General features: G+C 40.6%; 1 protein-coding gene across 2 annotated transcripts; it reads right to left on the bottom strand.

Moving 5' to 3' along the window:
* Positions 1–1168: 1168 nt before the first annotated feature.
* Positions 1169–12227, bottom strand: LOC125015851 (free fatty acid receptor 2-like). Of its 2 annotated transcripts, none has more exons than XR_007113643.1 (2): positions 11793–11869; positions 1169–1382 (listed from the first exon to the last, which is right to left on the bottom strand). XR_007113643.1 is itself a non-coding variant. In XM_047597862.1 (2 exons), the coding sequence occupies exon 2, from the start codon at positions 10545–10547 to the stop codon at positions 9636–9638; it is 912 nt and encodes a 303-aa protein (XP_047453818.1). In that variant the 5' UTR covers positions 10548–10554; positions 11793–12227; the 3' UTR covers positions 9619–9635. The 2 variants fall into 2 exon arrangements, 1 of the variants encoding a protein (XP_047453818.1); XM_047597862.1 differs by lacking the exon at positions 1169–1382 and adding an exon at positions 9619–10554 and having other exon boundaries at positions 11793–12227.
* Positions 12228–12489: the final 262 nt, after the last annotated feature.

Genomic DNA, 12489 nt, shown 5'->3' with positions numbered 1-12489 from the left:
ATGAGTGATATCAAGGACTGATGGCAGAACAAATACTGAGAGACTGAGGAGGTGGGGGCGACAGGGAGAGAGGTGTGGAAGGTAGATTGTGAGAGGAGATGGGAGCAAGTTGTTGGTGGATATTATGGATTTCAATAGTGAACAGTTTGTTTGAACAGTGGCACCTTCTGGCATCTAGAAATCCTACCCCATGGTGAACCAGACTAGTGGAATTTAAGTTCATTGGTGATTCTAAATGGTGTACCCGGCCTCTCGCCCAATGACAGCTGGGCGAGGGGATAGTAATTCTCTCCATGCACTTTGGCATGTAGTAAATACAAATCATTTTTAGTAATCCTAACTGACCTAAAACAGGTAGAACTTTGTCTAGTTTAATGTCAGAATACATTTTATATAATGCAAGTAAACTTCTGTATTTCAGCTGTATTTAGCAACAGTAATCACTGCTGCCATTTCCTGATAAATGGTACTTTTCAATTCTACAGAAGTTCTTCTGGAATAACACTGAAAATGTTTCAAAGTATTTTGGCTTTGCTTTGTCTCCGCTTACTAGAATGAGACATGTCTTTTCATGCTCCCGTTCTCCATGTCCTGCTTTGCTGGGGTCACTGGCAAAGCATCTTTTGCCCACTTCCCTGCCCTTCCCCTGAGAACATGAACTGCTGAGTTGATACTGGGATGAGTCATGGATGCAGTAAATGCCATAAAAATTTGCTTTCTTATGCAACATTCACCCAGTATGACATGATACTTTGAATTTGCATATGTTCAAACAAAGGTGGCAGGGCTGCCATTAAAGTAGTTGCACTAGTGTGTGACACTCTCTGGTCACCTGGGCTTGGTGACTCTGTTCATAACTGTCTTTCCAGGTTTGTTCATACATAATTTAAAAATTTAAAATGGCTGTATCTTACATCTTACTAGTGGTAAAGAAAATCTGTTTGCAAAGTGAAATATACTTCTGTCATGTGAACATGTTTCTGACAATTTATTTACAATAAATACACAGTCATTTACAGTAAAAACAACACACGCCATTAAGAATTACATGCATTTCCTGATAGGTGATGGGGAATGCTACTGCAGTGTAGCGCACCACACTGACTGCCATCAGTATCAACGAGCTGGTGTAGATTGTGGAGAAAAAGAAAAAGGAGGTGATGGAGCACGCTGCCTCATGCATCTTGAGAGGAAGGATGATCAAGAAGAGCAGGTCGGAGACGGTGAGATTGAGCAGCAGAATGTCTGTTGGATGTGGCTTGGAGTGGATCTTCTTACTGAAGGCATAGACAGCCACGACGTTGGCAGGGAAACCAATCAGGAAGGAAACGACGTAAACTGAGAGAATGACCTCACTCTTCACCATTGATGCCATTATGGAACTAAACCAAAGAATATGATACACATCAATGAGAATGTATGTAGTGACAAGGAAAGGTGGTGGTAAACTGTTAAGATGAACAAAGTATTGTCTAATTTTACACCAGTGACAGTATGTACGCATGATAAGAAAATTAAGATAAGTCTGATGCCCAAGGTTTTGCTCAACAATCTTATTAAAGAGACTATACATCAGTCATCCTGGGTCTGTTTTTAACAAAAAGAGGGCTAACGACTAACCAGTATCAAATCCATTTAGTCACAGTCGCCTTTCATGCAAAGATTTCAAACACCAGATGGGGAATTTCAATAGCAAAAAGGATTATCAAGATTTGATAAGGTAAATATATTTACTCACCTAGCAGCAGAATATTTCACAAATGTCAAAGCTCTACTGAAACCCAGAGCAACGTCCTGCTCTACTCGTCCCATACTGAGCAACGAGCAGACACCATTTGGTTAATATTAACTAAAATGCAAAAATGTGGCTCATGTTGACTTTCATCTTGAGTATATTACCAAAGGACCCACACCCACTAGCTCTCTGCTGAGATAAATTTCAACCTTATGATTACATTACCAGGCTGGGACTCGAAACAGAGCTCAAACACAGAGAGAGGGGTACAGCTGAAGCCAACTTTATTGAATTAACAATCAAAACAACTCCTGGCTGAGGAAAAGAGAGGGCAAGAATTTGTGCTGAGACAAACTGTGAACAATGGATGGTTGGGGTGATCACATAAACATGAAACATTCTGGCACAGGACAAGGGGAGACCCATGCTAAACACACACACACACACACACACACACACACACACACACACACACACACACACACACACACACACACAGGAGAACAGGTGGAAATCAGACAAAAAGGGAACAAAACCAAAACTTCACCATGTTGTGCCCCATGATGAAGTCGAAGGAGATATTGACCCATGGCCTGGAGGGGATGGGGAGCAGCTGCAGCAGCTGTAGCAGCCCCGGAGGACACCTTGTTCCTGGTGCAGACCGAACCCTCAGTGTACTCCCGGACCTCTGATTCCATGGATGGCCACCAGAACCTCTGGAAGATGACAAACATATTCCTCCGAACTCTTGGATGACAGGAAAGCAGCAAAGTGTGGACCAAATGAATCTACTGTGGGCGCAACTCAGTAGGGACAAACAAACGATTTTCTGGACACCTAGTAGGTGGCAGAGCCTCACCATTAGTCTGCTTTACTTCATTTTCTACATACACAGGTCAGTGGAAGGACGGGCTCTGGTTCGGGTTCAAATAGTTGGGACGGGGCATCTGGCTTGATGTTTCAGGACCCTAGCCTGTAAGAGAGCACAAAGGAAAATCTGTTAAAGAACAGTGCCCACCTGGCCTGGTGAAAGTTCAGTCATTTAGCTTTTCTTCTGTATTCCAGGTTCTTGTGATCGGCCCAGACATTTCCTCTGAAATGTCCTTAACTGTTATATGTTCGTACTGTCCTCCTTCCTCTTAAAAAAAAAAAAAAAATTATGATCAACTTAAAACCATCCTAAAATGCAATGATCTCAAAAGGGAAATTATTCTTTTAGGTAATTTTAATATCAGCTGGGACAATAAATCTGACAGAAAAAAACTGAAGCAACTAACAGATAATCACAGCCTTACTCAAATCATTCAAGGTCCAACAAGAATAACCAAGACATCTAAAAGAGCAACTGATTTAATATTCACAAATAAACCAGATAGGATCAGTAAAACTTTTAATTTTTTGTCCGGCCTCTCTGACCATAATTTCAATGTTCAAGAAAAATTCATTGGAAACGTCCTACTAGTAGCCCCATTAGAGCTAGCAGCTACCATATAATATCTAAAAGCGAACAACAAAATCTGAATAATGCTCTGCAAGTGTATGATTTGTCCAGTGTATTAATGAATACTGGTGTTGAGGACAGCTGCAGCACCTTTTCTAAATGTGTTATGGAAGTTCTGGGTCGCTATCTGGAAGACTGCTAAGGTTACTCCAGTTCTAAAGACTGGTGACAAAACTCAATTAGAGAATTATCAGCCGATAAGTATTTTGCCAGTCATTTCAAAAATGTCAGAGAAATGGATTACACTGCAGTTAACAGATCATCTCAATAATGGGCATAATGCACTCCATCCAATACAGTTCGGATTTCGTAAAAAACACTCAACAGAGACAGCAATTTGTTACTTTCATGAGAACATCAAAGGTTTTCTGGATCAAGGTGGCTATGTAGGAGCTGTTTTCTTGGACTTAAATAGAGCTGTTGACTTATTAAACCATGCCATTCTCCTCTCAAAACTGTCCCTCTTTAACTCGGATGGCGCACTCTGCTGGATGAGATCATACCTGTCAAATAGAAAACTGACTGTGCAGATTGGGAACTCAATGTCACCTTGCCTCAGCTGCTCAACTAGTAGCCCAAGGTTCCATTCTCCGACCCTTTCTATTCAGTCTCTATGTAATTGGCCTGCCTAAAGTTTGCCTAATGTCAATCTGCACCTTTATGCTGATGACACGGTACTATATGTCCATGAAAAAACAAAACAAGAAGCTGCTGAAAAATTATCGGCTGACATCCATATCTCATTGACTTAATCAATCTTGTTTGCACCTCAATACTAATAAGATGTATGTATGTTTGCATGTTCTTCTCTCGTCAGTCAGCAGAGGGCGATCGACCATCTGTAACGGACAATGGAGAGAGACTTGATGTAGTAGAAGAGTTCAAATATCTTGGAGTAGTCTTTGACACAAACATATTATTTAAAGCAGATGTTAAAAAAAATCACGAACCCCATTAAATTCAATCTATCAAACTTCTATCATATATAACCTTTTCTCACATCCAAAACAGCTAACGTCTATATGCATGCCATGATATTTTTGCACATAAGTTATTGTTTTACAACCTGGACACACGCAAATGAAAATATAGTAAAACCCATCTAGTCTCTCTTTTCAAGAAGGCAGTTAAAATCTTAGATAGGAAACCTCTTCACTTTCATTATTGTAATATCCTAAAAAGGTATAATATTCTTGATCTTGATAGCTATCAAATCTTTATGGATACCTGTCTCATCTTCAAAGATTTAAATGCTCTTGCCTCCCCACATCTGAATGAATTCATCCAAAGAAAAAACACTGAAGGACAAAGACTGCAAGCTCTAACTAGAGGTGACTATAATGTACCAAGGCGTAAAACAAAATTTCCCCAAACGATTTTATCGGTAAGAGGTACACAGTTGGAATTGGAGTTGAAATGGGTTATGTGCCACGGCCAGTGCCATATTCAGTCCTCCCTTGTTACCGGATTCTTCCCAGTAGCGGTTTGTACTGAACTGTCAATTCCCGGTATCATACTCCTGATGGGGAACAATATCGCAGGAGGTAAGGTAATGCCCACACTAGAAATTCTAGACCAGCCCAAGTGTGATGGGTTCCAGTCATCAGGTCAGACACCCCTAAATGTATTTCTAGCCTGCGCTGTAACTCGCGCACGCTCCCTGAAATCAACCCATATGATCATGAAGTCTCGTTGTCTGACAGTTTATTCATGTCAGTTTTTTTCAGGTGACAAGGAGCAGAAGGAAGAAGTGGGGAGTGTATTGCCTGTTCAGGGTCAGTCTTTCCAGTCATTTGAGCGTGGTTGATCCAGATGCAGAAAGCAGACCCAACACTTCAAGAGTGCTTTGCCAAAGTGGCGAGTAACGACGGAGCAAGGGATGAAAGGTAGCATATATTCTGGATGGTGACGTGCTGTTGCGTAAATGCTCTTCCTTCGCAACTGGTAATTCAGATTGTGATTCTGTTTACCAGATAGTTACTGCAGAATGCTGCCAGCATGTGATGACGGTGGCGCATGAAAGCAAGTAGGCAGGACATTTAGGCATAACCAGAACCTATCAAGCCATCCTCCGACATTTCTATGGGCCAGGTGTAAAGTCTGACATTTCTAAACATTGCCGTGCTTGCCATGTGTATCAGGTTGTCGGGAAACCTAACAAGATTGTTCCTCATGCACCATTACACCCCATTCCTGTGTTAGCAGAGCCATTCCAGAGAGTGATTATAGACTGTGTTGGCCCTTTACCTCAAACAAAAAGCGGAAATCAGTACTTGTTAACTATAATGTGCACGGCCACTCGTTACCTAGAGGCTATTCCACTCCGTTCGATAACCGCTAGGGCTGTAGTGAAAGCTTTACTTAATTTTTTTTCTACTTTTGGATTACCGCGAGTGATCCAGACAGATCAGGGCTCTAATTTTAGGTCTGGTCTCTTTAAACAGGTACTCAAGAGTTTGAGTGTGCACCACATTGCGTCTTCCACATGCCATCCCCAATCGCAAGGAGCATTAGAGCGTTGGGATCAGACGCTAAAGTCGATGCTCAGAAAGTACTGTGTAGAAACTGAAAAACAGTGGGACGTGGGAATACCTTTTGTCTTCGCGCGATGAGTCAGGAGCACGGCTCACAGCTTGTCATGCACGACGATCTGCATGAGATTAAAATGCAGTCGTTGACTAGACGCTGCTAACATAGTGATCAGTGGTCTTGCGTTTCCGTTATTCACGCACAGGTTTGAGATAGCCTAGATGATAAAGTTTTGGTGATGCTACCCTGCACAGGATCTGTTGTTGCAGCAAAATTCTCTGGTCCTTATGTCGTTAAAGAGCGTCTTAGTGACACTGGTTATGTACTAGGTACTCCAGACAGAAGGCGTAAGACTGGAGTCTGTCACATTAACCTGTTGAAACGCTACCAGTCCTGCGAGGACAAGGTCAGCGTGGCTGCTCCCTCACCCTCAGTAGCCGAGGCCGGGCCATCAGACGTCAACGCTGCTGGTATCATCGTGACAGAGTCTATGGGTGCTCGCCACGGAGATGATCCACAGATACGTGTTCCTACACATCAGCCGGTCCGCCTCCCAAATTCGAAAATGCTTAGAACCCTGTCATGCTGTTTGCAACATTTAAGTGCTGAACAACAACGTGATCTGGAGGTGCTGATTGGCCGATATAATTGTTTGTTCAGCGATGTTCCAACTCAAACTTCTGTCTTGAAACATGATATAGAAGTAAAGGATGCGCGCCCCATAAAACAACATGCGGTCAGTCAGACTAAGCGACAGTTGATGAAACAGGAGGTAGAGTATCTCTTGCAAAATGATTTGGCGTCTGCTAGTTCCAGTCCGTGGAGTTCGCTAAACCCGACGGCTCTCCCAGGTTTATCATGGATTTCCGCAAAGTAAATGCAGTTACTGTTCGAGATTTATATATTCTCCCTCGCATGTAGGACTGTGTCGATAACCTTGGCTCTACAAACTTTGTTAGCAAGTTGGACTTGCTAAAAGGTTATTGGCAGGTACCTTTAACGACCGTGCCAAAGAGATTTCAGCATTTGTCACCCCTGATCATTTCTGCCAGTACAATGTGATGGCTTTTGGTATATGTAACGTCCCTGCCACATTCCAGAGACTTGTTAACACTGGTTTGCCAAATTGTAACACGTACCTTGATGATTTAATCATTTGTGCAGATACCTGGGAGAATCACATGCATGTATTGGATCAGGTTTTTGACCGTTTGGCCCGCACTACATTAACTCTAAATTTGGCCAAATGATATATATATATGTATATACCAAAAGCATCAAAAGCATCATTGATGGTTTTACATAAAGAGCTTTAGTTTTATAAAGCTTATATGACATGGATTATATTATATGGATATACAGAACTGGAGGCTACAAAAAGATGGGGAACAAAAACAATGTCTTAATATGGCTAAATAACATATTATACATTTGTCTTTGTCTCAGAGATAGAATGTAAGTGTGTGTGTCAGTGTGCACAGACATGTATCCGTGTATCCCTTGACTTATCACTTCTAATATGCGACCAATGAATGAATGAATGAAATTATATTAAAAATGATAGTATGCTACTAAATGGATAGAGTGACCATGATTGTACTTGCACTATAGTCTACTGTAAGTGTGATTGTTTTTCTAAAAAAAAAAAAAAAAAAATGGATACAAAGAAAGAAAGAAAGAAAGAAAGGGTTTACCTGACATTTTCTGGAATACACTCACTAAATCCATCCCAGATGCGTTCTATTACAGTCTGGTTGTTCAGGCTCTCCCTGACAAGTGGGATATCATAAAGGCTATCTTTGATGTGTAAATGTTCAAAGTGCATGGAACAATCTTCCAAAAAAGGCTTGCATTGTTCGATCTCTCCAGAGAATCGCTCAGGACCAGCTAACTTGATGCTGGCTCCAACAGGAGGCATGGCCGAGGCAGGAGCAGCAGTGAGCGCGATCGGGGGTGCAGGAACTGCGGGATTGACAGTTATCTTAACGTGGTGGTTGAACATGTCCTGAACTTGAGACATGAGGTGACATACCTGAGAAGCCATAGCGGTCTGAAACTCCTCCTGACAAGAGATACAGACTTCTTGAGCACAAATGGCCACCGTCATCTTCTCCATCTCTACTGAGTCCATACTGGCCAGAGTGTACTGTCAGACCCGGACTCGAAATAGAACTCAAACACAGAGAGAGGGATACGGCTGAAGCCAACTTTAATGAATTAACCAAAAACACAGATGGAGGAAAAAAAACTATGAAAAAAAGCAAACTAAAATACTTGATCAAAAATTCTCAAAAGAAGGAAACTAAAAATCTCTCAAAGCGAGGTACAAAGAAAAACAGGCAAGAATTCATAGCACAAAGATGAGACAAACTGTGGACAATGGATGGCTGGGGTGATCGCATGGCACGGGACAAGGGCAGACGCAGACTATATATACACACATATGGAAAATGGTGGAAAAGGTGGAGGGTGGAAATAAACGTTTTATATCTTGCCTGGGAACAGCAAGACAATTGATTTCCCCCCTGTTTTCACAAGTTCTTTTCTCAAATATCTATTATGTTACAGAAGTCTGCACAAATGTAAATCTACACTGCAGGTCAACCCCGTTCGTTCTTGCTATGTTTACTGTATACCACTGTGTACATACAATGAAAGTAACATGATAATCTGACCCTCCTATTCGTTTTGGGGTTATTTTGATTTTAACGTCTTTAAATACATGATTAACATCAATTCGTATATTATGATTTTTTCTAATTGAATGGAGACAGTTGAGTAAGCATAAAATCAAAATGTTGTATACATCGGTTCATTGGAGTCAATTTGAGCCCAGGCTCTTTTTTGCTGAATAAAACATATCAAAAATATCAACAATTTGCACACAATTGTTATGGTTGTTTTGGATGATATTGAGGTCACTATAACATGCAGTTTTATAATCTCAACAAAAAAAAACTAACCTAACATCCTCAAGATATTAATAGCTCACACAACAAAGGAGTGAAGCAACATAGAGTATAAAAGCTTGCATAGCAGCCTTGTAATCCTCCTGAATATCTCTTGGTGCTCTGTGTTCCATCTTTGTGCTCTCTCTCGATGTGAGAATGTGTCTGAGACACAGACATTGTTGAGGATGACCCTGACAATCAGACCCTCAGTGTTGACTCTACTGTTGTCTCTCAAGCACCAGGAAACACACTACCTTAAAAGACATCAGCATTTGAGCTCTTTATAACAACATCAATCAGAAATTATATACTCGAGATAACAAATTTAGAGCCGTGGGTGAGTATATGTACACATTTGTATAGACTTGGTTATGACCCACTTGCAACCCTACATTAGTTAGCTCATTTTGGCATAACATTTGGTGTAAGTCAAAAGACAAAGCTACAGCAAACCTTTGGTGATTTAAATCCAGTGCTCACTCTTTTACTCTCATCTCACTTTTGCTTATGTCCTGGGGTTGATTTTGATCTGTCTGTTGTGTAGAAACGCTCTTCATGGAAATTAAACACTGTTTACAGCTGAGGTGTGTTGTTTTGCAGTTTGTTGTACATGCGTGCTGACAGAATACATGAGTGTGGAAGAATGGCTGGACCTGTTTAAAGTAAACAGGAAGTAATGCTTTAACAATGCACACTATATCAATGCACATTTAAATGGAATGCAATAAAATTTGGAAATATGTATATCATATACACACATATGTGCACAATTGCCAAAGTCATATTTAACATTTTCAAACAAGAAAACACATTTTAGCAGATTGTGATATTTACAGTAGTCAAAATACTTGCAAGAATGTAATATGAGATCAGTTATGTTTAAAGGTGTCAGATGCACCAATGGAGATAAATTTTACTCTTAGCTGGACATTGTGCCCTGCCTTTCCATTTCCACAGCAGGAGACCAATGTTTCCTGAATATGGACTCTTTTCCTGTGCAGCGGAGGCTGGAGGAAGAAAAGTAGAAGATGATGGGATCAATACAAGTGTTAAATGTGCTAAGCAGCAAGGCGTAGTACCTCCACTCTGGGCTTTTACCCTGGAAGTAACCAATTAAATGAGAGATATTGTATGGTATAACACAAATAAGGAACACAGCGAGAGTCCCCATGGCCATGCCAATGGCCTTCTGCTTCTGCTTCTGGGATATCCCGGGTCGTCGGTACAGAATATAGATGCAGTTCAAGTAGCAAAAAACACAAATTAGAAGGGGTATGAAGCAAAGCACAATAAAGAACTCCAAGCGAGCCGGGAGGAGGAACGCCAACTGTTTTTCTGTGAAGTTTTCATAGCACACAGAGAAGTTGTTGTTGGACAGGGATGGGTGGTGTAGGGCGATGAAAGTGATGCTGCAGTGAGCTCCTGAGATTAGCCAAATAACAGCACAGATACTAATCGCATACACCGGTTTTTGCAGCCGCTGATAGGTGATGGGGAATGCTACTGCAGTGTAGCGCACCACACTGACTGCCATCAGTATCAACGAGCTGGTGTAGATTGTGGAGAAAAAGAAGAAGGACGTGATGGAGCACATGAAGCTGGGCAGAGTCCATGTCATGCCAGACGCTGCCTCATGCATCTTGAGAGGAAGGATGATCAAGAAGAGCAGGTCGGAGACGGTGAGATTGAGCAGCAGGATGTCTGTTGGACGTGGCTTGGAGTGGATCTTCTTACTGAAGGCATAGACAGCCACGAGGTTGGCAGGGAAACCAATCAGGAAGGAAGCGACGTAAACTGAGAGAATGACCTCACTCTTCACCATTGATGCCATTATGGAACTAAACCAAAGAATATGATACACATCAATGAGAATGTATGTAGTGACAAAGAAAAGTGGTGGTAAACTGTTAAGATGAACAAAGTATTGTCTAATTTTACAACAGTGATAGTCTGAAACATGATACTTAAAAAAGTCCAATGCACAGAATTTTGAAGGGAATGTTAAACACAACCAGACATTATTAAAGTTCACAACAACATTAAATCCTGTTTAGCAACAAGTGCTCACATCAAATATTTTTTTAAACTTCATCATTGACCTAAAATGCACCTGGTCAATGAAAGTTAAACAAAAAAATGAACATAAATTCAAATCCCAAGGTTTTGATCAACAATCTTATTAAAGAGACTGTAAATACATCAGAGGTGTTTATCATCCTGGTTCTGTTTTTAACTTCAAGAGGGCTAAAGACTCTAACCAGTATCAAATCCATTTAGTCACAGTCACCTTTCATGCAAAGATTTCAAACACCAGATGGAGAATTTCAAAAAAAAAAAAGGATTATCAATAGTTGATTTGATAAGGTAAATATATTTACTCATCTAGCAGCATTTTTCACAAATGTCAAAGCTTTGAAAGAAAACAAAGACTCCGCTCTGTGCTTCACAACATAGTGCAGTAGTTCATACCTTGTGATTTCAAAGATAAGCTCCTAAAACAATGTTATAACCTGGAAAAATGATTCATACTGAAACCCAGAGCAACATCCCGCTCTATTTGTCCCATACTGAGCAACAAGCAGACACCACTTGGTTAATATTAACTAAAATGCAAAAATGTGATTCATGTTGACTTTCATCTTGGGTATATTAATAAAGGACCTGCTCCCACTAGCTCTCTGCTGAAATAAATTTTAACCTTACAATTACACATGAATTTCATCAGCCTGTGCGTCTGCATTTAGTCAGAAGTACTACATAAGAAACATTACTCAATTTAGAGTTCCTTTTTTGTGTTTACGTCTTATGTGGCATCCCTTGAGTGGAGAATAGATATATATGTAGTCTTTAGCAATAAATATTTTATATCTTCACTAGAAGATAAAAGAACCTTCACAGACATCTTCCCTAGGAACAGCAAGAGACTTAATTTCCTTGCCGTCATCGCACTTTCTTTCATCATATATCTATTATGTTATAGAAGTCTGCACAAATGTCCATGCATAAGTCTTAACTCTGTAAAAGTAATCTTTTAAACACAAAAATATTGAACACATTATGCCAGCAATATACTTACAGTAAGTGGTGACTGTAACCTGCTCTGTGAGATTACCGGTTAACGTCTTCTGATCAGCAGTTCAGCAGTTTAGACAGTAACTCACGTTGCTGTCCACTTCCTGTGTGAGGTGACATGCGTAATTTTTCTGTTTCAAAATCCTGTAATGTAATAGCAATGGCAGAGACGGACTCACATATGGGACTTGAAAATTGCATTCAATGTGGAGAGACAAAACACGGCAAAAAGGATCAAATCAGATGCCATTTGAGGATTCAGTGTGGTTCCTCTGTGGTTTGTTGTCAAAATCGCTGTATCTTTGCAAGTGACTCTGTTTTGCGTAGCCTTTGGTGGCTGGCTACTGCATTATGCAGTGTTGCTGGTTAATCATTTCCTCCAAAAAGTCATTGTCATAAACAGGAGTTTCTTTCCAGTTGGGGAAGGCTTGATGGTATGACTTCTTCTTGTGATCTAACAGCAAAACAGAGTGGAGCATTAGCACAGTGCCAGGGGGATGCCCACTAACTAACTAACTAACAAACACACGCACGATTAAAAAATATTGTGTGCATTAACAACTACAGTAGACAATTTTTTATTATTTAGCAGCTTCTCTGCATCTCAGCAATTGTAATTCAGTTACAGACTGAGCACAGAGAAACTGAGCTCATTTTAGTTATTTGTGATAAAGTGTCAGCCTACACAGGCCCTAACTTAT

This window comes from Mugil cephalus, chromosome 11 (assembly GCF_022458985.1).
Source record: "Mugil cephalus isolate CIBA_MC_2020 chromosome 11, CIBA_Mcephalus_1.1, whole genome shotgun sequence".
Classification (NCBI taxonomy): domain Eukaryota; kingdom Metazoa; phylum Chordata; class Actinopteri; order Mugiliformes; family Mugilidae; genus Mugil; species Mugil cephalus.
Note: the sequence above shows the minus strand (reverse complement) of the source record. Positions and strands in the feature narration are given on the sequence as shown.

What these genes read in the sequence shown, in the direction of transcription:
- LOC125015851 (XM_047597862.1), bottom strand. Translation starts at nt 10,547, where the DNA reads ATGGCATCAATGGTGAAGAGTGAGGTCATTCTCTCAGTTTACGTCGCT.